Source organism: Pezoporus occidentalis, unplaced genomic scaffold (genome assembly GCF_034315485.1).
Source record: "Pezoporus occidentalis ecotype Australia unplaced genomic scaffold, CSIRO_AGI_Poc_V1 ctg53, whole genome shotgun sequence".
NCBI lineage: Eukaryota > Metazoa > Chordata > Aves > Psittaciformes > Psittacidae > Pezoporus > Pezoporus occidentalis.
The window spans coordinates 6,709,125-6,734,910 of NW_026915866.1; the positions used below are offsets into that span (position 1 = coordinate 6,709,125).

The 25,786-nt window shown below is 40.5% G+C and overlaps 1 protein-coding gene across 1 annotated transcript in view; it reads left to right on the plus strand.

Moving 5' to 3' along the window:
- MTTP (microsomal triglyceride transfer protein) overlaps positions 1-23,864 on the plus strand; it is a 28,330-nt gene extending 4,466 nt beyond the window's left edge. The window contains exons 2-18 of the mRNA XM_062637654.1: positions 471-658; positions 1,210-1,353; positions 3,495-3,602; positions 4,015-4,131; positions 5,324-5,463; positions 6,310-6,460; positions 9,872-10,029; positions 10,933-11,101; positions 11,659-11,766; positions 12,755-12,964; positions 13,993-14,204; positions 14,809-14,906; positions 15,009-15,130; positions 15,888-16,115; positions 20,817-20,941; positions 21,262-21,432; positions 22,254-23,864. Coding sequence (XP_062493638.1) covers positions 471-658; positions 1,210-1,353; positions 3,495-3,602; positions 4,015-4,131; positions 5,324-5,463; positions 6,310-6,460; positions 9,872-10,029; positions 10,933-11,101; positions 11,659-11,766; positions 12,755-12,964; positions 13,993-14,204; positions 14,809-14,906; positions 15,009-15,130; positions 15,888-16,115; positions 20,817-20,941; positions 21,262-21,432; positions 22,254-22,422 — 2,618 coding nt within the window. The 3' untranslated portion in view covers positions 22,423-23,864. The remainder of the gene's footprint in view (positions 1-470; positions 659-1,209; positions 1,354-3,494; positions 3,603-4,014; positions 4,132-5,323; positions 5,464-6,309; positions 6,461-9,871; positions 10,030-10,932; positions 11,102-11,658; positions 11,767-12,754; positions 12,965-13,992; positions 14,205-14,808; positions 14,907-15,008; positions 15,131-15,887; positions 16,116-20,816; positions 20,942-21,261; positions 21,433-22,253) is intronic.
- Positions 23,865-25,786: the final 1,922 nt, after the last annotated feature.

Consider the following 25,786-nt stretch of genomic DNA (forward strand, 5'->3'; position numbering starts at 1 on the left):
CTATCTCCCCCAAGTAAAACTCAATGGAAAGATTGCCAATAAATGTGAAATAGATGCAGAGAGCAATTTCTGTTGGCTCCAACAGATTACATTAGTGCATTTCAAATTGCTAAGCACACAAATTGCATGATTAGTTACAGTATTTGGAGCTGCAGATAATTTTGGATCAATTTCTAACTCTAGTATATCTGAAGTAAAGAATTTTCTTTTATTTATATAAGTGTAGAGATAGAACAAAGGATTTTCTGTTCGTTCTTATCTTAAATATATGGGATTAGTGTAAACTTAATCATGAAAATCCCCCTGCTGCTCCAGTGGGACAAGCCTCTGTGGTTAAGGGTAGCAGGTTCAGTCCCATAAATTTTTTGTTGGCAACTAATTTTTTCATTTTTCTAAAGCTGTTTCTTAGAGAAAATAACAGATTATGTGAGTCAGTCAATTCTGAAACACTGTTTTTGCTTCCTGAACAGGGCACACTACTGGACCAAGCTTAAATAATGACAAGCTATATAAATTTTCTTACTCAACTGAAGTGTATGTTGATCGTGTGAAAGCATCACTGCAGAAAAGTGCAGGATACTGTCTTTCTTCTGGTGTGGATGTCAATCTCTTATGGAGAAACCCAGAGAATGATGATGACCAGTTGGTCAAAGTTACGGTAATGAATGCCATTAGACAACTTAAATCATGCCCATTTATCTAACTGCAAATCTAATCTTGAAGAACTCATTTTCAGAAGATGAGCTAAACATTTTATTCTTCTTATCACCTACAACCAGTTTCTTCAATAAGCTGATTCATATAGAATAAGACTCACAAGAAAATACCTAACATCATAAGCCAGAACTTCAGAATATCTCCTGTATTTTGAAGTGGCTTCATACAGCTTCTACAGTTTCAAACAACTGATGTGCAAGCACCTACCGAGGGACAATAGGTTATCTGAAATTCTCAGTTCTAGCTGAAAATCATGACATTTGCTAAATACAAACTGGGTTTGGTACTTAGTTTTATGGTGAATTTTTCTGCCACTAATTTCCCCAGTGGTAAGTGCTGGTTTCTTTTGAAAACATATACATAGTAATAATGCAAGGTTAATGATCAGAACCAGAAATGAAAACCAAAAAAGATGTATTAAGTGATTTAGCTTACCCCAGGCCAATGCTAGGCTGCTCTCTACACATATTTTCTCTGCTTTTACTTTGCTAGATAAAAGATGTTCAAGTTGAAAATGTGAATGAACGTCCAGCTGCTAAAAACATCTTCAAAGGAAAAAACACGGAGAAGATCATTGGGAAAGAATATCTGCAAGCTTTACAGAGGCCTATGGTTCTTGAGCTTGTCCGTGGAAAAGTAAGACCCTGTCTTTTAAAATTCAATCCCTAAGGAAATCTGAGACAAATCTTTTCTTACAGGCTTGGAGAATTCACTATCCTTTCAGTGTTCTTAATATGCCGTAGTGTCTTATCATTCTATGTAGAATGTTTGGGGTTGGAAGGGACCTTAAAGCTCATCTAGTTCCAACCTGCTAGGGGCAGGGACACCTCCCACTAGACCAGGTTGCTCAAAGCCCCTTCCAGCCTGGCCTTGAACACTTCCAAGGATGGGGCATTGACAAACTTCTCTGGGCAACCTGTTCCAGTATCTCACCATTCTCATAGCAAATGAAACACTATAGTTTAGAATAGACTGTAATTCACCTGTACAAGGGGCCCTTCCAGCCCAAGCCTCTTGTGCACTGAGAACACCATACATTATGGAAGTAAACAGCCACAAATATGGGGGTACACATATAGATACATGCATAGTTGCTATGTAAGACACGTGCTGTTGACTCCAGTGAGGCCAGGATTTTATCCAAGCTCTGAAGGCAGAAAAGGAGATACAGTTTGTGATGAGGGAGGTTATACTGAGTCTGTGAGGAACAGTGTTAATCACTTTAAACCCTTATCAAATATTTTAGAATGCTAGCTTTTCCCACCTCTCTGGCTTGATTACTTACTTCAGTGTCAGCTGCAGTTTCAACAGTCCTGAGTTAATGAGCTTGATGCTAAAAGAATGATGGCTTTTCATGTTGCTCCTCCACTGGGAAACTGTCTTCAAAATTCAGAAGAGAAGGGACACTGAGGAGGTGTGTTTCAGTGGGTGTCTGGGTTTTGCAGCCTTCCCTGACAAATCACTGAAGCACCATCCCCATGTTCAGTTGCAGCTCACACAGTCCCAGTTTCACTCAGAAGTAAATACATTTCCCCCTTTTTTTCCCTGTGGAGCTGCTGACTTGTCCCCTTGCACTTAGCCTACTGCTCTGGCCAGGTGGTGGCAAGGCTTGAGCCATGGCTGCTCCTGCCTCCTCTCTATGCTCCTTCCCCCTCTCATTGCTTGTTGTTAGGCCAACAGCCGTGTTTTCTCCTCTGCAGCCCAAGCAATTCTCAGCAGGTGGGACGTGGGTAGAGGAGCACTGAGAAAAGGAGGAAGGTTGAAGGTCACACTCCCTCTTCTCTTCTGCAGAGCAGAGTGAGGGCTGTGACATCCTATCCCACAGCGTCTTTACCTCCTGCTGTAAATAGGCACTGAGCACATACCCTGGCCACCAGCTCAGCCTACTGAATTGCAGCTGCTATCAGGCCTGCTCAGTAACTTTCAGACTCAACCTTGTCATCAATTTTACACAACATAAAAAGAAACAGGACAGCACTGGCTCCCAACAGTACTCATCCCTAAATGAGAACAGAGGCATCAGAACACCACAGTCAAAATACATCTGTTCCTAATACACTAAGCAATTCACACTAGACTAAGATTGAGATACAGTATTAAAAACTTGTGCTTTTTCTCTGGTAAAAGTATCTGTGCATTCCTTTTATGATTTCTCTGTGGTATGATACTTTCATCCCTGGCATGGTGATTTCACTTTCCAGGATTACCCTGAGATAACACACTGATTGTACTTACAGTTCTTGAAAAAAACAGAGCACTTTTAAAGCACCTTGAATGCAAAGTGGAGGTGCAAAGTCTTCTTACCATAGGAAAGGCTCAAGCACAACAGGTGACCCATGGAAGTGCAAAGGTTGTGATGCATTTGACACGTCATTTAAGCCATTCTAACTGTAATTTACCTGTGATTCATTCTGGGTTTTTGTAATCTGTGACTAAAGTGCAATAGATATTATGCCCCTGTGAGGAAGGATTATCTGAAGAGCATGTAGAAAAATGAGTCACTTGTGCAATTATGTGAAGTTTCCCATTTACCTTCTCAATTATCTCTAATTAACATGAGGAAACTGTACTTAGGTACAGCTGAAGCCCTAAATATGTTTGTACTGTTATTGCCAGGCCTTGCAGCCCCTGGAATTTGTTTAAATAAGGGCAATGGGTCCAAATTCAGCTTCCCAATCAGAAAAAAAAAAACTAAAGGGAGTTTTTCTAGAAAGGATCCTCACTATTACTTTCTCATTTAACCAAATTTGTAATATACTTGGATTTTATTCCTACAGGTCAAAAACTTCTACTCATATGAAAATGAACCTGCTTTTACTCAAAATATTAAGAGAGGTCTGGCAAGCCTTTTCCAGCTGCAGCTGCACTCTGGTCCTGCCCATGAGGTATGGTGCTAAATGTGGCAAGATAACCATCATCAAAGAAAAAGGCAGAGCCCAATCTGCTCTGAAAGACAGACCTGTGGTTCCTGGTAACTTCAGAAGGCATGTGACAGAAATCAGCTCTTTGACTGGATTTGAGGTTGGGGATGTAAAGACAGTCTTCTGAATATTTGGTGACACAAGTCACATTGCTGCACTTAACGTAAAGAATCGGTGAAAATCCATTTTCAATTCTTTTGTCAGTTTAGCAGAATTTGGTAATAAACCAACTTAAACTAGGTCACTGTAACTGATAAACTCAAACAGTGCAGCATCTCTGGTGCAGGATTCCAACAGTGGAGAAAATTGTTCATCTTTAGAAGGTCCAAAAGGTAAATTCAAGAAATTATTGTAATCTGACTCTTTTTTCTCCAAGGTGGACATATCTGGGAAGTGCAATACTACTTACCATGTGAGGCAAGATCAAGTGACTAAAATAAAAGACCTTGCCTCCTGTGAAATAGAAAAACAAGGATTTACCAGCCACAACCGGGTATGATTTCTTTAACAAAATAAAATCCGTTCTGCCTATTTAAAATATATTTTAGTAGCTATTACTCATTTTCTCAAAAGTTCTAGTTCAAATTCTACATGTGCATCTAGTAGTATTACTAGAACAAATTTCATAGGTAGTACCAATGGGGAGAACAGGGGATGGATTCTCCTCTCTTGAATGGATTCAAATGGTTTTGTGTAAAACACCTTGGCTCAGCTGACATTAAGTACAGCATGCAAATTCACATAATTTCTTTGCTCTCATCTATAACATATTTTAGTTTCTATGAAGATTTACGGCACTTTTGTGCTGACTGTAGTCAAGTTTTAATTGATATGAGGCTTCATTTCCTTTGGGGGAAAACACTAGGTACAGTCACAGTCATAGTGAAAAGAGTAATCTTTCTCCCAGTTGCTAAGTCACAGTATTTAGTCTACACAATAAATGCCAGGCAAGATGCTGACTCCTGAATGGAGCCCTCTCAGGTTTGTCTGGAAGATCAGAGGCTTCCCTAATTCACAGGTGTAATGTAGATGTGCAATACAGGTAACTGAAGCCCTTCTATGGCCTTAATGGTCCTCCGCTACTAGTAAACTCCTTTCTAACCAGTTACTACTGAATGCCAGCTGGACAGGTGCTGAAGGCACTGAGATTCTCTGCATCAGAAACTGACCTTCCTCGGCTCAGAGAAGTACAAAGGTAGCATGTCCTCTCTTAATAAACTGCCTTAACACTATGACTGAATTCCTGATTTTCACATTTGCCACAAAGACTTCACTTTGTTTACAAACAGATCAAGCAAGGTGGCTGGCTTTGCTTCCCCCGTGTGAACATGACAATCTTATTTACAAGACATTCCCTTGGAAAAGCTTTTTATCTCATTTAAGATGTTCTTATTTGCAGCCTGCTCCATTACTTTCTCCCCTCCTCTCTTTCCCCCTGTCCCCTCCCAGCACATACTGAATTTGAAACACGTAGTGCAGAAGTGAGCAGCTTCTTCTAGAAGTGAGCAGCTTCTTGACAACCTGGTATATAGGCTTAACTTGAGATGTTGTCAACCCACATGCACCTTCCTCATTAGGCTGTATTGAATTTCAAGTTTTGCCCGGATTTGGAACTGTGAGCTGTTTTCCTATTCTGTTGTTTACTGATCAGCCCTTTTCCTGGTTTATTTTCTCATTATTTTCAGATTTTAGATGTCAGTACAAAAGCCACATCTGCCACAATTTATGTGCTGGAAGACAGTTTCTTTAAATCCATTAAAGCAGAAGAAAATTATGCTTTGGCTCTGAATTCTCGACGAAAAACAGGTGCCAAAATAGTGTCAAAGTAAGTTGGGCAATTTGACTGGCACTGATAGTAGTAGGATGTTGTGGTTCTAGTCAGGTTATATATGCAGGTCTTATAGCATCAAGATCTAAACCTGTAAACTCTCCAGGTAAGGATTTAGGCCTCTTTTGTATCCATATGGTACCAGGTTCAACTTTGATTGAGGGCTATACCATACTGCAATAAGAAATAATGGCATTTGTAAGAAATTAAATGAAAACAGCTGGAATTGGCCAAAACATTTTAGGCAAGACAGTACTTCTGCATGTGTTCTGTTTCTACATCCTCTCATTTCTTAAGAAATACTTCCAATGGTTCCCTATTTCTAGCATGTGAAAGTTCAGAAGTATAGAAAACAAAATCAATCTGCATAAAAAAGGAAACAACAGTGAAACCTAAATCTGTGTTAGGCTCCACACTCCAACACTCTGGAAGTTTGGAGATACTCATGCAAGATAAATGATTCAGGTATCTTCTTAGTATTATGATATTAAAAAATGTACATTCAGACTCTCACTTTCCAGATCTTCTTATGAACAAATACATGAAACATTTCAGAATGCATATGGTTGTTTATCAGGTGCTATAAATCCATACTTGTAAAGTCTGTTGTTAGGTAATTTATGCCATATACCTCTCACAGTAATTCTGCTGGTATCAGATACTTCTGCTACCTTAAAAAAGCCATGGACTTGCCACGTTCTAACCATTTAAGATAAAACTTTATTAAATCTGTGTTGTATGTTTTTGGCCTGTGGAGGGATTTTTTGTTTCCTCTTGCCATGATTCTGCATTTCTGCTCTAACGGTTAAGTTCTAATGGTGTCTTCACTGTATGGATACACAGGCAGAGACTGGAACTGAAGTCAGTAGAAGCTGGGCCTGGACTGATCGCTGGGAAGCAAGTGGCAGGTGTTATCAAGACCTTGGACTCCAGTTACGTTGCTGTGTCACTGGTAGCAGAGCCAGTCAAATCCAAATGCAAAAAGTGTCCTTCAGTAAGTAAACACAAGCTTGTTGGACGTCAAATTGGTTGGCTGAGCAGAACAAGTGTGAAAGAACTTTCTGTCCAAACAGCCCACTAGCAGAGGTCTAACAAAGCAATATAAAATATACCCAGGAGTGGGGAGCACAGAAGTGATGCAATAGTGCTCCACCACACAAGGGTGTTTTAAGGTCAGCCTCTAAAAGTACCAACCTTTTTGTTCTCTTTCAAAGATTAAGTGCAGTATTTCTCAAGACCACTAGAAAATACGCCACCCTTTTGCTTTATCTCATCTTCTCTGACTTTGAGTTAGCAGGAGCTAATTTCCTCTGGGAAATGTAGTGATAAATTACTTTTAACATAGTTGGCCAGTGTTTAGGAACAATTCTGTCATGGAGGAGCTGAACTGCTCCTAGAAATTAAAGCTAGTTAGACATTCCTTAGGCAGGCTAATTATTTATTGGTAATATATCTAGTCTCTTCTTACTGCCCAACCGTGAAGAAAGTAATTTATTTAAAAGACTTTATAGCTGTTTTATAAATATAAAATAGGGCTTTAGTACTCTTGGCAAGTCCAATACTGTTCTCATTTTTCCCCTGGAGAAAAAACAAACAAACAAGAACTTGGGTTCTATATTTAAGACATCTAAAGACTACCAATGGCTTGGTACCATAAATGCATCATCTTTTGTTTTACTGATGCTATGCATCATAAATTAATATAAATTGCCACAGTGATTGTTAGCAAACAGTTTTAATGATATTGTGGAATGAATTTAGCAGTGGATGGGAACATCAATTTAAAGATTATTATTCTCTATCAGTTTTTGATAAGCAAGATAAGGCTTCTGTTTAGCACACATAATTTTAACCCTCTGGAGATACTCCTTATGAGCACAAATACCTTACCATACTGGAACTTGTGCTAGTTATTAGGAAGTAGCATTGCACCCTGATAATTTATGTTGTCTGATGCTTGTTGAGCTGCAGAGAAGATAAAAAACATGTGTTGGGGGAAATGAAATAGAAATGACGCTGCATGCGTGCTGGAACAGTTCTGAGCAGGGAACATCAAGGGATCTTAAAAGAGCAGGGACAGGTGCTTTTTCCCTGACTCTGTCCATCGAGGATTGTGCTGACCAATTTGTCACTTGGAACCAAGTTTGTCATAATAGTTATAATTTCCAGACCAAGATAACAAACATAGGGTATAATTCCAGAGCACTGCCTGGGGACTGAGCTATACCATTATAAACCTAATGGCATGATGAGAATGAAGTCCTGCTTTCTCACTGTATTTTACAGTAGCTGCTATGAAAAGATGGCATCTATAAACAGAACACTGTATCCAAAGCAGCAACATAACATTTGGTACTTATATATCATGGTATACATTAATGCCATGCTGACATGGTATGCTAAGAGTTTTATGTTTTCAAAACCCTTTTAAAATCATAACAGGTCTTATGTCTATCTTTCTGAATTTGGTAAAATAACCATTACTGTTCCCACTTCACAGACGGCAGCATTAGCTTATGTGATGTTACGGCCAACATTTACATTTAAATTTAGGCCCAGATTTCTGTGTTCAGACATCATAAAGTGTGCTCTTTTCACACGAGCTCATGATTGTTACATTTTTTTGTGCTCCTGGTTCCTGCGAGAACGGATGCTTGCCCCAAAATAAGGTGGGTTTGTTCTGTCTTGTGCAGCCAGCCTTTGTAGGTTTGTAAAGCAGCTGTCAGGTACTGACATTCAAAACCAAGTCCTGCTTAGTTTAGGATCTCTTGTTTTGTCTTGAATTTTCCTGGAGTATCCACAAAACCTCTGGTCTGACCCCTCTGTTCCTGACAGAGATTTTTGTCCGAGCTCAGCTGAGTTCCCATGTGGAAGTGCATGCATCTGTCCCTGAATCTTTGGGGTATTCAATCCACACTGCCTGACATTCACATCAGCAGAATGAGGCTCCTTGCAAAAGTCAGTTGTGAATGCTGTTTTTTAAAATCATGGTTACTGCAGGAGATGGCTGCTGCTCCTTGTGGCCGATGAATGGCTACAGCACCCCTCCCAAAGAGGAAGACTTGACCTTCACTCTCTTTTGCTTGAGATGGCTTCAACTCACATCTCCCACCTTGGTGTCTCTAGGGTACGGGCTAAGCTGACTCAGAGGAGCCCACACAGCTGGGCTCTGCACAGGAGGAAATATAGGATCAGTGAGGTTACAGATTTTTTGCTGGGCTATGGTGCAACTTCAACATGGGGAATAGAAAGTGCCCCCCCCCTCCATGTTTATCCAATTTCAGCTTATAATAGCCACACTGACCTTGGTGCTAAGTATTAATCACCAGTTGAGGTTAACAGGCCCATCTGTGCCTCAGAACAGGAGCTCCTCCCAGCTGGTCATTAATCCTCAGGAAATATCCTATGTCTCAATCATTGTTGCCTAATTATTGTTTGTTACAGTTGATGGAAGTTGCACTCTGTACTGCTGAATGATACTTCTATTTGTGGGCAGGTTCAAGTGCCATTGCCTAATACAAAACCCTTGAAGAGAGGAAGTATTTTCATAAAGGTCAAATGGCTGTTAGTGTTATTTCCCACTTGGGAAAACTGCAGTAAAAAATGCTGCAAAGAACAGCTGAGTTTTCACCAAGGAATGTTCTTGATAATTTGAGATAACAGCGGCAAAGGCAAGTGAGAGAGGAAAGGTCAAAATACCTGCACTGGTTTCTTATGGGACTGTGTCTGGAAGAACATATAGGTGCTTTGGTACCATATTGGCTCATTCAGGTCAAAAATGTGGTGCATGGAATAAATATAGCAGCAACATATGATGAGGCCAATACCTGTTCTAATGCCATCTTACCTATCATTTCGTATAATAACCACAAATCTCTCCCCATCTTATGCAGGTTTATGAATGAAAAATGGGAAGTACTTGCGGGACATTTATTCCTGTTCCATAGTAACCACTTAAAAATTACCATCTTCTAAGAAAATATGATTACTTTGTGAATTGGGAATTGTGCATCTCCCAATCTAAAAAACATTCTGTAGGAGAAAATGGAAATGGAAGGCAAACACTGTATTCACCAGAAAGCACAGTAAATTTTCAAGAGAAGATAATTCACCTTATTGTAGTTGCAGTATAAATAATCAGGTTTTGTTCCAAAGTAGGTTGCATTTAAGGCAATGTATGTTATCAGGAAAATACTAAAGTGTGTGAAGAGTGAAAGCTATAGAAAGGTTTCAAAAATATTTGTGCTGAGGTATCATAAATAATACTTAGCTAAAGGATGAGCAAGCTATTGAATTTCAGCTAATTTGAGCAATAGCTGGCCCACATATCTGCATTTAGTAATTCTGATTTTGAGAACTGAAACCACAATCTAAGAAACTTGATATAATGTGAATTATTTTGCAGCTTTCTGAACACTGGAAGAGCATCAGAGAACAAATGTATCCTGAAAAACTCTCCAAAGCTGAAGCAGCTAAAAGCTTTTTGTCCTTCATTCAGAACATCAGAAAAGCTACGAAAGAGGAGATACTGCAAGTTATTAGAAGTGAAAACAAAGAACTTCTGTAAGTCATTATGAGCAAGCTTTCAAAAGGTTTAAGTTACTGAAAACTGCAGAAGGACAAATTGCATGCAAAGAGATTCAATTATACTGGTGATGTCCTAGCAATGCAAACCCAGTATTCAGTATTGTGTACAGGAACAGGATTTTTTTCTTAAGCTGTGCTTGTTCCTGTGCTATAATATGAGCAGTGTGCTGCAAATATCTACAGATACAATATCTGTATCTGTAGATTGTATCTACAATACACAGCGAACATGCTTTGTAGTTTACCCGAAAGTTCTCATCCTGACTGCTTGTTCTGAAACACTCTGTAACTTGTTCTTGACTTGCCCATTTGTTTCCTTCAAATGGAAATACAGCCAACCAGTTCATGCCTCGTTATTGTCCTAATATTAGAGTTTGGGTGTGAGCAGCATATGCACCTAGGCTTGGGGGTTGGAAAGCATTTCCGAGTATCCCACCATACAGTCAGTATCTTTCAAATTATAGCAGTTGTTAATAACGGAGATAAACCTGAGAGTAACTCAGATAGTGTCGAAGCCTGCTCTCTAATTGTCACTGTGTATGTAGAAATAAAACACTCTTTTCCATTTTCAACCTTGTTCTCTAAACTTTAAGACACCCTGGATAGTTCTGGGGTTTTTAATACTTTCTTTATCCCATATTTGCATACATTCAAATATTAGCATCCATGGATATGAACAATTTCTGGAGTACATTTACCATTTTGAGGAGGAAGAATTCAGGGATACAGTTTTTTTCCAACAAGAGTAAAAAATTCTGTCTCTTACCTGCACTAAAGAGATCTTTCAGGACATTAGCTTCTTTCTTTCTATACGAAGCAAAGTCTTTTCAGTATTCTTTAGCTCATTACAATGGTATCTTCATTTCCACTTCTGTGTAGCCCGCAGATAGTGGATGCCGTAACCTCTGCTCAGACCCCAGAATCACTGGAAGCCATACTGGAGTTTCTTGACTTTAAGGATGAAAGCACTTCTCTCCTGCAGGAGCGATTCCTGTATGCTTGTGGATTTGCTTCTCACCCCACTGAAACGCTCCTGAAATCTTTAACTGTAAGTCAAAGCATAAAACAAATACAATGCAGTTAATACTCTTGAGCCTTATCCCTGTCAAAGGGGATGGGAAAAAGAAATGACTGTTCCTGTTTCCAGTTTTCCTTTCCTTTTGCTTTTCAGAGTTAACTTCAAGTGTGCCAGTAGCATAAAGCCTGGAAACAACAAAAATGCATAAGTCCAGCCTGCAAGTCTATTTACTCTGTAAAATGTTATCAATATCTATTACTTGGAAAACAAACATGATTCTGACTTAGCAAAACTATTTGAGGATTGTTTGATTGTTGCAATCTTAAAGGCTTGTAACCATTTAATACTCTTTATTTTTAAACACAGCTTCAAAATGAATCTATTTGTAACTCAAGAAGAAAATGGCAGTCAGTTATTATGTGTAATGATAGAGCAGTGCTCTGCTTAGCCTGAGCCCGGGCCCTTGTAGTCATCCCTGCCTTTGCATTGCACTGATGTTCACAGGAAGTGAGGGAGGTTATTCAGCCCACTACAGACTGTGGTTCATCGTATTCAGAGAGACTCACAGCATTGCTTTTGCATAACAGGCTAAGTTCAAGGAGGATATTGCAAATGAAGAAATAAGAGAAACTCTTGTCACTGTCATGGGAGCACTCATCAGGAAGCTGTGTGACAGAGAAGGCTGCAAGCTTCCAGTGAGTATCTGCTGTTCAAAGCTGGCCAAATTCTGCTCTGCAATGCATGTAAATTATCCCTGCTGATGTTACTGGGAGAGCATGAGAGACACGGGAAGCATATTCCCCCTGTTTTAAAATAAGCCCATAAAACCCTATGTTTGACAGATAAAGGGTTAGGGATTTGTTTATTTGTTTGATTTGAGGTTCATTTTGATTTGTTTTTTTTAATAATGACATTGATTTTATCAGCTTTAGGCTTTATTCTGGTGTCTTCCCATTTCTCCCAGTTTGCCCTTGTTTGACAGAACTTTTTGTCACTGCCTACTCTGTCAGCAGAAGCAATGCTTTTGCTTCTTTGTCCAAAAGCTTTGCATGTCCTCAGAGAAACACTGGCAAACTCAGGACCTCTTTAATATTTGCAATCATCTAGGTTATTTCAGCTCTGTGAAGAAGAAACATTGGTTCAAGTACTCAACTCTACCCCAAACATGCATAGAAGAACCAAGGAGGAAGGCTATAACCTTGACCATGGATTGAGTAGATGCCGGGGATCAGACAAGGCACTGCTACCTGCTAGATCTGTGCTGTTTGGGATTGCAGCACACTGCTGGAAAGACACAGAGCACCTGAATGCCTCTAAGGAGTCCATTTTTCCTTCCCCTGTTAATTGCCAAGTGCTCTTACAACATTATGTTATGAAGCACTAATGAACACTTTTCTTGCATTTTTTTGTGGGGACATGTTGACCCCACAAGTAAGATCTGGGTCAGAGGAAGAGCAGCTAGCAAATGATAAACCTATAGATCAGGTGTCACCATGGATATAGCCACTTTGTTTATGCTGAAGGAAGCCATCCACATACAGTTTGCAAATTACACTTTTGCTAACTGTGCAATGGTGCTTTGGACCTAAAACATGCTAGAACCCAGCCCTGCTCCTCCTACTTCTGCAAGGGAAAAAGATAGTTTTATGATCACCATTTAAAGATGCTGTTGGCTTTCTTTAGGCTGTTGTGGAAGCCAAAAGGATGATTCTAAATAGACTGGAGAAGGCTAAGAAAGATGACAATGTGAGGATGTTCCTGCTGGCACTGAAGAATGCACTCCTTCCCGAAGCAATTCCACTGCTTCTGAAGTATGCCGAGTCAGAAGGGCCCATCAGCAATCTTGCTGCCACTGCCTTGCAGAGATATGATCCTTCTTTTCTCACCAAAGAGGTAAGAAAATATACTGCCCAAGAAAAGAAGTGCAAGAGACTGGATTAAAGATAAAGCATAAATTAACAGAGTTCATTTGTCAGTCCCACTCTTTTCAAAGATGCTCCACATGTTTTACTTTTACCTCCAGGAAATTATTTCTTAGTTTAGCTCTAGTTCCAGCCAGAAAACTCTATACATTCCTGGTTGCCAAATCCCAGCTCCCAGTCTGCCAGTGCTATTCAGCCTTTGGTTCCAGACCCACACACAGCCATTGAAGGTGGCAGGCAGTCTGCAGGGAGAACTGTTCTTTCACAAGAGCACTGCCTTCTCTGTGATGTGCAGGAGATATTAGGAACATTTGGGCACTTGCATATCCAAGCAGAATGCATGAAGTAAGGACTCTACGTCTTACCTTGTAGCCTCCAAGAGTAAGGGAAGAAATAGCGGAACATGAGGACCTGCCTCTGTGGCATTACCCTGCATCCCATTCCATAGCTGCTGCTGGCAGCTGTGAGTGAGGTTGTCAGGGTGCTGCTGTGCAGTGAACATGCTAGAGGCTGTTCTGTCAGTGGGGCTACCTGGCTTTCTATGGATTTATCTGTAACAAAGATGCGTCACAACTTCTCAGGGACATGCGGCCACCAGAGGCACAACTGAGAAAATTAATATTGCAAGATTCTTCACTTTTTTAAACTACATTGTCTGTTAACAGTCAAATCTCTCTCTTGATCTTACCACTGCTACAGTATTTTGATATTAGTGCTTCTACTTATTTACAGCCCTGCTGTGGAAATCAGTGTGGAAGGCTGCACTTGGACTGTGGCTGAGAAAACATAACAAATGCCCCACTTGCCCATGTGGTCACTGAACTACACGGCTCTTACATTCCAAAAGGACCATGAAAAAACAGGGTGCTGAAAATATATTCTTAAGTATTAGCCTTAGCTATGGAGCTAGCTTGAGCTGATATTATAAACAAGATTCCAGTCTGTACTTTGCTCAGTCATCTGTGTGAGCACTGATTGAATAATCTGTTTCCTGACCAGGTGAAGGAAACAATGAACAGGATATATCACCAGAATCGCAGAGTCCATGAAAAGACAGTGAGAACCACTGCAGCTGCTATCATCTTAAACAGTAACCCATCCTACATGGAAGTGAAAAACATCCTGCTCTCCATTGGTGAACTGCCTCTGGAAATGAACAAGTACATGCTCTCCATGATCCAAGATATACTTCACTTTGAAATGCCTTCAAGGTACATTAAGTTCAGTATAAATAAATTCAGGTCATCCTAATTTCTGTACAGAAACCCAAAGAACACACAGGTTCTCATGAATTTCTACTGTAAAATTTAAGGAGAGGATAAAAGGATGCTTCATTTTTGTGTCACTTAAAAGTATTGATATTTTAGAATAAATATCTGCATTTCAATGACATTAATTGAATAGCTATTTGCATTTTCAGAGGTGCAAATAAGAATTAGGCATCTAACTTGCATTATGGCAAGAGATGTCATCTGTTGGTCTTAATTCTTTCAGTGGGGCTCAGAAAATTCTGAACATCACAGCCCTGGTGAAAATGGTCAAAATGTCTCTTCTTCTCAACACCACTGATTTTTCAAGCAAGACCTTTGCTTGCCTTTCTGTCTATGACTGCAGAGAGTAGCTCAATTGGAAAAGATACTCTGGGTTAGGGCAGATTTTTAGTGTGAAAATGTGAGGGTTTTGAAGACCTTCTTTCCTATTGGGAACTTCAGCCTCTCTCAAATCTGGAATTTCTACAGAACAGTAATACTTCGGTACTGCAACGTTTTTGTGTCTCTGTGTTTTCGTTTGTTTGTTTGTTTTGAAATACCACAGCAAAACAATTCGGCAAGTTCTGAAGGACATGCGTACTCATAACTACGATCGCTTCGCCAAGACAGGCTCTTCCTCTGCCTACTCTGGCTATATTACACGTATGTAACCACAAAACTGCCTTTTAGCCCTGCTCATATTCCCAAACACTTGATTAATCCACTAGTTTAGTCACAGGTACCTTCTTCCTTTTTTTAATTAAGGTGGTCCAGATGTGTCATCTACATACAGTCTTGACATCCTCTATTCAGGCTCTGGCATTTTAAGGAGAAGTAACATGAACATCCGAATTTTTGACAGAAATGCTGAACTTCATGCCATCCAGGTAACTGCCACACTGTACATGAAAACTCTACCAGTATGTGGGCCTCTTCTTCCAGTTTCTAGATCAATTCAACTAATGTTTAAGTTTGCTGCACTTGGCAGAGAACAAGCCAGTAACAGGGGAAAAAGAAACTCGGAACAGCCAATAAGGCACATGTTCACATATACGAAAAGACAGGTGTTTTGTTCTGTAACATGTATCAAGTTCTGTCTCTGGTTAAAGCCTGTACTGTTAACCTGATATAATCAGTAAAAGCTTTGGGAGTTTGTTTGGGTATAACACAGAATAGAAATACAAGGAGTAGATCAAATGCATGAATCAGAGATTTAAATGAGATTAATCTATTTTGGATTTTTCTTAATGTTGCCTAGTATCTCCAATATTATAATGCTCCTAAATTTCTGCAGGACAAAAGTTGTGCAGTGGAACATCTTTGGGTTTTCCTTCCAGCTGTCTTTGGGAAACAGTCATACAGAAAAAGGAAAATCTGTTTGAAAGTAGGCTCGAGACTGTGATCTGCATTGTGGGCAAATAATTCTGCCTGCATCTAAAGGGAAGAAACATGCCATGAGATTATTCCATTTTCCATTTTTCTAACTGCTTTACTTAGTTCCTTTAAGTCTTAGCCTCATACTGTTTAATCTACAACTACATAAAATTGAGTCAGGCTCATAGACATTAAGAAAACGTGTAGGGTTGTTAACAGCTTGGATGAGGAAGAGTTTTTCAGTGATTCTGTATCACTATTGCTTCTTAGGTGGTGATTGAAGCTCAAGGTCTGGAGTCCATAATAGCTGCAACTCCTGATGAAGGCGAGGAAAACCTGGACTCCTATGCTGGCATGTCAGCCATTCTGTTCGATGTCCAGCTTAGGCCAGTTACATTTTTCCAAGGGTACGGTGATTTAATGTCTAAAATGTTCTCAGCAACTGGAGATCTCATTAACGTGGTGAAAGGACTTATCCTCCTGACAGACTACTCACAGGTACTGACAGCACACTGCTTGCTTCTTTTTCTGTCTCTTAAGCACAGATGCTCCCTCCCCCACACCATTGTTGTGGAACATCTTATTTTCTTTCTTTTTCATGCTAATATACCTGATCGATGTTACATGGGCTTCACTCACTATGAAAGCAATATAAAAGTCACAGGTATTAAAAAACAGAGTGAAATTACATGAAAAGCAATCTAGAGCAAAGGTGAGGACATGTATCATTTTAGAAAACAAAGTAACACTGAATAAAAGTGAATCCAACTGAGTTTCCTATAGAAAACTCTTATTGCTACTGCCTGTGGCCTCACCTCCCACTGTTTCTTGTAATACAGTATTGTCCCACGTGATCACCTAAAGTTTTCTCTTCACAAGTGGTCCAGAGACCAATTAGGCAATAACTGTCAGGTATGGAATGAATGAGTCACTGGTACTCAAACTTTCCCAAATAACTAACCTTCAAACAGCAATGCTCAGAGGTCCTTAACCTTATTGCTAGGCAAAACAAGGAATTAAAATGAGGATTATGTAGCTTTTATACAACTGTTATGCCAAATAGGCTGTTAATATTATGCTTAAATACAGACTCATATATTAATATAATCAGCTGCATAATGTATTACTGAAAGACAAAAATCTAAACATCTCTCTGAAAGTGCAGGGTCGGCACTTGGTTGGATATTTTTGCTCTTCCCAAACAGGAATCCCCTTAGAACCTGTGGATTTAACCATGATCAGCACTCAGCTCATGAAATATCTGCACTCAAACTTCACTTTTTTGCTTTTCCCCTTTCATTCTTGGCAAAATAAAATGCCAAAAGCAGATGATGAGAAAATCCACTCTGATCAAAATTATACTGAAATACCCCCTGCACACTGCAGCCTTCCCCTTCCTAAACCCAGCTCAGCCCCTTTATAATTATTAAAAGTCTAGAAGGCTTTCCATGTAGCCCTCTAGTTGTATGTAGTCAGCACATATTGGCTGACTAAAGTTCATTCCAACAATACTATATGGTTCACACACAGATTATTGGCAAAAGCTTTATCATGACCTATTCAACAAACAGACTGCAGAGGTGAGAAAGATAATCACGTTCAGTCCTGAGCATATGAGCATGGTGTTTACAGAACTGAATATTTCCAACTGCTGTGCATGCACTGAGCTCCATAGATACCCTGGCTGAATCAGCTGGCTGGGCACCCTGAGAGCTCTGCCAGCCAGCAGATTCTCCAGTCCTCTTCTTTGGAGAACCCCACGGAAGTCTGGGGCACATCAGGGCTGGGATTGCATCCCATTTTTAACAGCACCTGGGTGTAACATTTTCAGTCAATCACTGACTCTCTGGAAGCCTGCACAGCAGTGTGATGAGGTGGGATCCCACCTGCTTTCTCTCTTTGGTTGCCACTATCACACTTGCTGCCTAAGCTCTTTGGGAGCTTAGTGGACACAACTGGAAGTGTGTGTTCACAACCAAAAAGGCACTTGTTCTTACCTCTACACCCCACAACGACAAAAAATATTTGAAGTGCTGTTGAACACAGCTTCAGCATGAGCTGCATTTTAAACACAGCATATCTTCCTAAGAATGCTCTTACAGATAGGTTCCAGGTCAACAGCAACATCAACATGGTTTGGGCACTTCCACATCACACAGTTAAGCTTCATTGTAAGTGTCCTCACCTGTCAACCTACAGTTGAACTATGATTACAGCTGTACCAGAAAACGCTCACAGAATGGAAGTGTGAATGGTGTAACACTGGAACCAAGGAAAAACAGTGCAAGAGAGACATAATTAATCTAGCTTCTTGATAGTTAAGTACTACCTCCGCTTTCCCTGACCAGTGTGGACATACCTTGCCCATAACATAAGGCCCTTCACAAATTCATAGTGTAGACAATCAAGCCAAACATGGTTTTACCTTCTTTCGAAGACGAAAACCAGGCATGGAAAACACAGCACCCAATCTGATACCAAAACTCAGTGTGCCACAGTTGGCTGCAGTGATTTCAGAGCCAGCAAAACCCAAACATAAGATACAAACAGCACACTTGAGATTAGACTTCAGAAGGATGGCTTGGAAGCCAAGACTGGAACTTCAAAACAGGAGAAGTGAATTGTCAGAAAAAACCCTGTGTAATATTCATGTTGACATTTTTGCACTAGTGCAGCCTGAAGTTGAGAAAAGTTATTTTTAATACTACAAAAATTCTGCTTCCCTATAAGAATGTTCATTAGAATCTTTTTGCACAGAAAGACCAAAACTGAGTAGTACTTAAAGTGCTGTCAAATCTATCAAATAACTTGCCCCCCCGCTCCCCCCCCCCCCCCCCCCCCCCCAATCTTCTCACCCCAGTTATTAACTCTACAACTGCAGTAATCACAATAAGCACATTTTGGAGACATGATTTCCAAGTTAATAATGACGCTTCTAAAGCTTAGGCTCCTGCCCACCATCTGTAACATCTTTTCTCACACAACTCCACAAGCTGAAGAGTCAGAATGCATTTTTCAGTTCTCACAGAGTTCTCTGAGGGCTAAGAATGACCATCCAGAAGTTAGAATTCCCCCTCAATAATTCCCTATATAAACAGCTCTCATAAAACTGTTTTTGAGACCCCTAAGGCACCTGCATCAAAGTTCAGTAGTGTTAATATTTCTCCTAGGCAACACACCTGCTAGAAGCACAGAGAAATTAAATACTGTCTTAATAGGTCAGAGAATCCATTTGAAAGCCAGACCCCAGTGGAAGATAGCCAGTTCCCAAAGAAGTGTCTGTTTCAGCAATCTCTGCATTGCATTACAGTAGCACTGTCAGTGCAGTGTGTAAAGAAACTTTTCTTATTGAAACATAGCACATTTCAGCATTCAAACAGTGACAAACTAACAATTCTGATCTTTCAGATCCCATTTTCCACTGCAAATGACACACAAAGCTTAAAATAGGAAGGGAAAGGAGAATACTGCTCCTGAGGAGGCTGGGTTGCTGTGATTTACACCTCCCATCAGTCTGAATTGGATCTGCAATGAGGCAAAGGACAGGATTGAACTCTAAATAAGGAAATAGATGAGCTGGTAAAACACAGGACAAGTGCTCCTTAGCTTCTCTGCTGGTTTCTGACTTAATTTGTGGTAGCCTTTAAACTCTTTAACTGTGCAGACACTGCAAACCAAGCCTACTCTAATATTTTTAGGTGCAATTTGACAATGCATCTAAAAATAGCTCCTCCTCTGGTTGTGTGTACGTGTCTCTGCCAGATTGTATACTGTTACCTCCTCACTCATTAACAGTTACCCACCAATTCAGTCCCAATTAAAAGCAAAGTCAAAAAGTAAAATAAGCTTTACACCTAAAGAGACTGACAAATAAAGTATTCCTTGGCTTATTGCAGTCCATACAAAAACTCCCTTTGACTTCAGAAAGGGTCAAGCAACTGATTGCCAAGTTGGTTGTGTGGAGATTGTTCCAGAGATTTATTTACCCTAAAAAGTGAAGTAGCCATATACAGGCACCATAATCACCCAAGTCCTTGATTATGGCCAGAAAACTTTAATGCTCTGAATAAAATGCTCTCTAAATGTTGCTCCTTGCTTTAGGGATTAGAAAGCCAGCCTGTCTCTGCTTGCTTCTTTCTTAAATCCTGGGACAGCATTAGCTGGAACCACTGAGCTACTGAATACCTGAGAAGAGGAATTTTCAAAGTGCCTGGACATGAGAAGGGGGGGGGGGGAATAGGGTATTCATATATCCTACAAATGCTTGCAAGATTACAGGTGCTGAGAATACCACAGGCACAGAAACCCAGGAGGAGGGGGGAAACCACCTGGGAGAGAGGAGGATATTCCCTGTATGTGAGGGACATGATCAAAATAAACTTTTCCCAAATTAATGGTTCTTTTTAAAACAGTGAATTAAGCTGCTAGTTCTTAGGGAAGCAGGACAGCTCTATAAAGTGAGTTTGATTGCCAAGGTCAGTGAACCTTAAAATCTTGGCTGGGTATCAAAACTTAGAAGTAATGAGCTGCCATGACCCTGAGCTATATTATCACTTCCGAAACAGGCTCCATGTGATGAGTTTCCAGTCCAGCCACAGAACTTTCAGGAAGCCAGGAGTCCACTTGATCATTGATTTAAAAGGCATTAAAAGCAAATCCATAGTGGCAATTAAGGCACATTAGCTAATGGGTTTGACCACCCAGCCACTGCAGACATAATTCCTGCCATACAGTGGATTCAGCGCCACTACACGCTGCATGACTGCTTGCAGCACTGTGCATCCTACTGCCAGGATGGGGCTGCCTTCAGGTGTCCAAAAGTCACACTGCACTGCACCACTGCTGCAGTGAGCTTAATGACTTAGCTGAACTGCCAGCAGAGCCTCTGTGAGGCTTGTGTGGTAGCTCTTGCAGACAGAGGCCACAATACCGCTTACAGTGATACTCATTGCAGAAATTACACCAGCTGGCATATAGCGGAGAGGCAAAGGATGCAAGGCACCTTGCCTTAGCTTCATCTCAATTTCTAGGGAGTGATGTACATCAGAGATGTTTTGTCCGCCCTTTCAGAAAAGCCCTCTATTCCTTTTTGTTCCTGAAAAATTATGAGTGCCGTGCTGGCAGTACAAAAGGGAATAAGGAAACCACTGAGGTCTGCAGTCAGTAATGGGGGTTACCTGTGCTTTCTAATGGCTCTAGGAGATCCAGCTGCAGTCAGGGCCGAGGGCCAACGCGGAGTTCCTGGGTGGCCTGGCCATTGACATCTCAGGAGGGATGGAGTTCAGCCTGTGGTACAGGGAATCCAAAACCAACATCAAGAACCGGTGAGATACTCCCAACACGCACTGTAGCTGTAGAGGCTTCTGAGCCCTGGTAGTCCAAATGAGAAGAATTTAAATATAAAAGACCTTGCAGATGAGTTAAAATTAAGTAAGTTATGTGCATGGGAGAACATTTGTACTTCTTTCCCTTTACATCTGGGTAATACCGGTTCCCACTGGTCTCATCTGAATTTATATCTCTTTACCTGAAGAACAGGCTCCTTTCTTCAGTTTTCATGCATGGATGGTAGAACTGTTTGCAACTTAATTTCCTCTTTCTTAATGTGTTTTGAATTAATTGCAGTGCCTGAATTTATTTGCAGGGTAGCCATGTTTATAGCTGGTAACACCGAGGTGGACTCCTTCTTTGTGAAAACTGGCATGGAAACCACTTTTGAAGTAGAAACAACATTAGACTTCATCTCCACAGTGCAGTTTTCGCAGTACCCGTTTTTAGTCTGTATGCAGATGGACAGAGTTGATTCTCCATTCAGGTAAGAACTAAGAGCACACAATTTCTGAGGCTTCCTTCCAGCCAGCTGCTGAATCAGAAACTTGTGGTGTTCACAGTCACAAGATATTAACGGAGACCAAATTTTAGCCTAGCACAGTCAGATGCAGTGTAGGCTGTTACAACTTCTCTCCCAACCCATTCTCCCCCATCTCCAACCCCTGAGATTCAGAAAGTACCTTTTTTAGGATCACAACATACCCCTTGTTTATGATCAGTTCTGACAGTGACCTGAAACTCTGCCAGCAGTAGTTCTCTACTACAGTGTTGAGAGATGAAGTGCATAGCTATAAACTCACTGAAGTGGAAAGTTTTTTTCATCATCTGCTATTTACTGGCATCAACAAATGTATCTGGTGTGTTAAGTTCTTGCAACTGTCATGTTTTATCATATTTTATTAAGGCACCAACTTACCTGAAAGCTAAACAACTGCACAATAAGATAAAAAGATGCTTTCCAGTAGCCAAAGAGTGGCAATTGTATTGCCATGTGAGAGAGTGGGTTTACGACTTCCTCCTAGTCCCTATTTGCTAACACCTAAGAGCAGTCACATTTGCAGAGCCTGTGCCAGATTTCCATTCAGGCTTTTCTGATCCAAAAGGTGGTAAGCCTGAAATGCATTAAAGAACTCTAGCATCTCCAGAAATCCTAAGAAAACAGTATGCTATTTTGCAGATACTACAACACTTTCTGATCAGACCTATATGTGGTGGAAGTGTAATGTGTTTATCTAGCATAACCTACATGGTACAGATTTTGTATGTATTTATTAATGCCAGACCAATCATTTTGTGTCTTCACAGGAGTTATGTGACTAAGTATGAAAGTCTACCATCGGGCAGACGGTACACTGCAAGGAGGGAGAAGGCAGAACCACTGGCAGGCAATGAATACCCTCTCCATCAAGAGAACTCCAACATGTGCAGGAAGGTCATCGGTGTCAAGTCTGATTCCTCCAGCAACTGGTTTTAAATGAGCACCTGAGGTTTTGCTTTCCTGCAGCCGTGGCTCCCTCAATGACTTCAGCTTGTACATGCCGTACTAACTTGGAGCTTGATCTTGTGCCACCGCAGTTAATGGGAATTTTGGATGGGAATTTCAACAAGCCAGGATCAAACTCTCAGTGTGTGCAGTCTGTTTACATGTTAACCTGTATTTAAACCTTTTGTAAAGAAAAGATAGCTAAGGCAAGTAAAGACCAATTTGGTAGTATTCCATGCACTCCCTCAAGGGTGCTGCTAGTTCTTTAGTTTTACCTTTTTGTGCCAAAAGAGAAAAGAATCCCTTGTTTTATTTTCTTGGGGAACACTAAAGTCCATGGTTTTGACATGCAGTAGGAACAATTATGATGTATAAAGAATGATTATTTATGAATATATTTTAAAGTATTTAGGTGGCTTAAGCCTTTGACCGACTCTCATTCAAATACTGAAGTACAGTTAACATCTAAATGGGACCAAAATTTCCTGCTTACTCAGTATTGCCTGTTTACAAACAAGCAGGTTTTATTTTACATGGTTTTAAAGGATTTCCCCCTTTTTTAAGCAGTCAGAGCTTGATTGTTATTATTATTTATCTTTTGAGGGTTTTTTTATTATCTGCTGTAGCTAAATACAATTGACTAAAAATATGGGGTAACACTTCCAGAAGTACTTATGGTTGCCTTAATTCTGCTATAATTTCTGTAGTTACCACCAGAGGCAGAGTTAAGTCAACACTGGCTGCTCTTCAAGGTTACCCCCTGAAGGTTTGTGCCCCTGTGTGTAATCAAGGCAGGTGTATCTCAAAAATGAGCATTCACTAAGGCAATTCTGAACTATGATGAAAGAAAGGGTCCTGAAGGAAATCAATTTTGAACGCACAGTTTAATGAAGCTTGCGCAGAGCCAGAACATTTTCTTCTAGGTAGGTTCTACTCATATTTCACTGCAAAAAAAGTTACCACTACTCATGCAATTCCTTTGATTAAAATGATTGTACCTTTTTGCTCATTCAAGCAGTGTCTTCATAGGAACTGTGTAAAAAAGAAATATGTTTTACATTTACAACAGCATGGCAGATGAGGAAAGAATATACCTTATTCCTACTCAGCTGATCTCTGACATGATTCATTTTTATATGACAAGGTGGGTGACTGCTGGTCACATAAAAGTAAAATAAAAAGCCAGGAACGCTTGTTTTCCAAAATAAACGAAGCCAGGCAGGAAAAACTCACGGATTTCATGGAGGAAAAAAGGTGGAAAAAAAGTATGACAAGAATTTAAAAGAAATCCAAATTCTTCTGTGTTGTAAAAAAACCAAGAGTGCAGAAACCTGCAAAACTCAGGCTATCAATGGGATGAAGCAGTCTGCTTGTTGTCTTTCCTGAAAACGCTGACACACCTCTAGTCAAAGCATAAATAAACCAGGTAAAAATACAGACTGAAAAAAAAAAAGTTTTGTTTTCAGGCTTGGTTTTTGTTACCTTCTGGGTTGTGAAAACCACTTGTTAGAAAAGGAATGGTCCTTTTAGGGGCAAAAGGAACTATTTAATTCACCATCACTTAGGAACCAATAACGTGAGTTGGACACCCACTTGTCCGAGGCTCCCCTTCTAGTCAAGAGACTGAAGTATCTCCAGAGGGTGACATGGGCCCTGAGCAGGATACACCACATCCTGCCCAAATCCTCTGCCTAGAGGAAAGGTAAGACAGAGATGGCCCTCTTCAGTGCTGCCACTAGAAATAAGTTAAGACCAAAGCGATACCAACACTGCTGGCAGTGACACCACCCTGTAATATAACACAGCAAGCACTGCCAGCAAGCCTGCTCCTCATCCTCAGCTTTAAACGCCCTCTTTCACTCTGTCAAAGGTTTTACATGACACCCCATCCCTGGGTATTCCTCCTCCTCCTAACTCCTCCCTCAATGAGGGGTTGTTTCTCCTTCCTCCCCTCCAAACCCCCCCTCGTTCTCCCCAAACACAGTCCTTTCAGGAAGGCTCCCACAAAGCTGTCTCTTTCCCTCAAAATCCATGCTCAAAGTCTGTACCCTCTATTTTGTAGACACTATTGGGTCCCACCACTACTGTTTGAGAAATTGAAACTGAAGATAAGCTTTTACATTTGTTATTACTACTTGTTATTCATGTCACATCAAATGAAAAATAAGAGCAGAGCTAAGTATTCACACACCCAGAAAGAGGCAGTCTTCTCCTGCAGTGATCTGACACCCTAAATATAGAGTGAGGACAATGCGTGGCACAAAGAAATAGCTATCATCACTATTTCACTTGTAGAGAATTGAGATACCAACAGATGACAACATCAACTCCACATCCTCATTTGCCTCAGCAGTCTGCCAGGCTCATCCATGACTGCACAAGCCAAAGTCAGAGTAAAAGGTTTCTAGATAGCAGAATTTGTAGCTGTTTGACCTGTGTCTGATAGTAGCAATGCCGCTGCAAGGCTTACCCTCTCTCAAATTTATCAAATCGAAGACCATTCTGAACGTGTGCCTGTAAAACAGGGCCCTCTGGCATGTAAAAATAATGTAACATCCGTGCTCACATTTAAAAAAGCATAGCATAAAATACTGTTTGATTACAGAAGATAATCTGGCTGTGGCCAAGGATCTGGCCAACAGCACCAGGTGTGCTTCTTCTTCAAGTGAAATGCACAGATCTGTTTAACATCAATACATCAAGTCTCCCAGAGATACTGATCCGTGCCTTTGGCTTTGTTATTTACTCATCAAGCCCTGTCACAGCTTGTTGAGGAAACTCGTGTGCCCATCTGTCCCAAAATGGGACAACCAGCCTGTGAGGGCAGTTCTGGGGCTTCCACAGCTTTGACAACATCCCTTGTAACTCAATCAAACAGAGCCTCTGTTGATCCTTGAGAAGCAATACGTGTCCTCATGGATACCCTCTGCTATCACAGCAATACACTTGCTTCTGAAGCCTAACAGCTGGACATAATGGGGATTCCAGAAGGGGTTTAGTCTAACAGCTGGGTAATAGAAGGCCATGGCTTCCTTACATGGGCTCCATAGCTACGGAAACAACAAAACTGAAAATCTTCTAAAAATAAGGTGAAATTAATACATTGCTTAAGCCTGCATTTGAAGTGAAAACACACTTAGGGTTACAATCAGGGCAAACACTATGAGTGTTTATCACATCAGTGGGGATTAATCACAAATACGCAGCATACATCTCTAGTAATGACTGTTATGCATACTTTTAAATAATCAGCAGTGGTGGCAATTAAACAATAATTCATACATGAAATTTAGAGAAGCAAATGCTCAGTCCTTTTTAGTTAGAAACCACAGAAAGAACAGTTCAATGATAATGC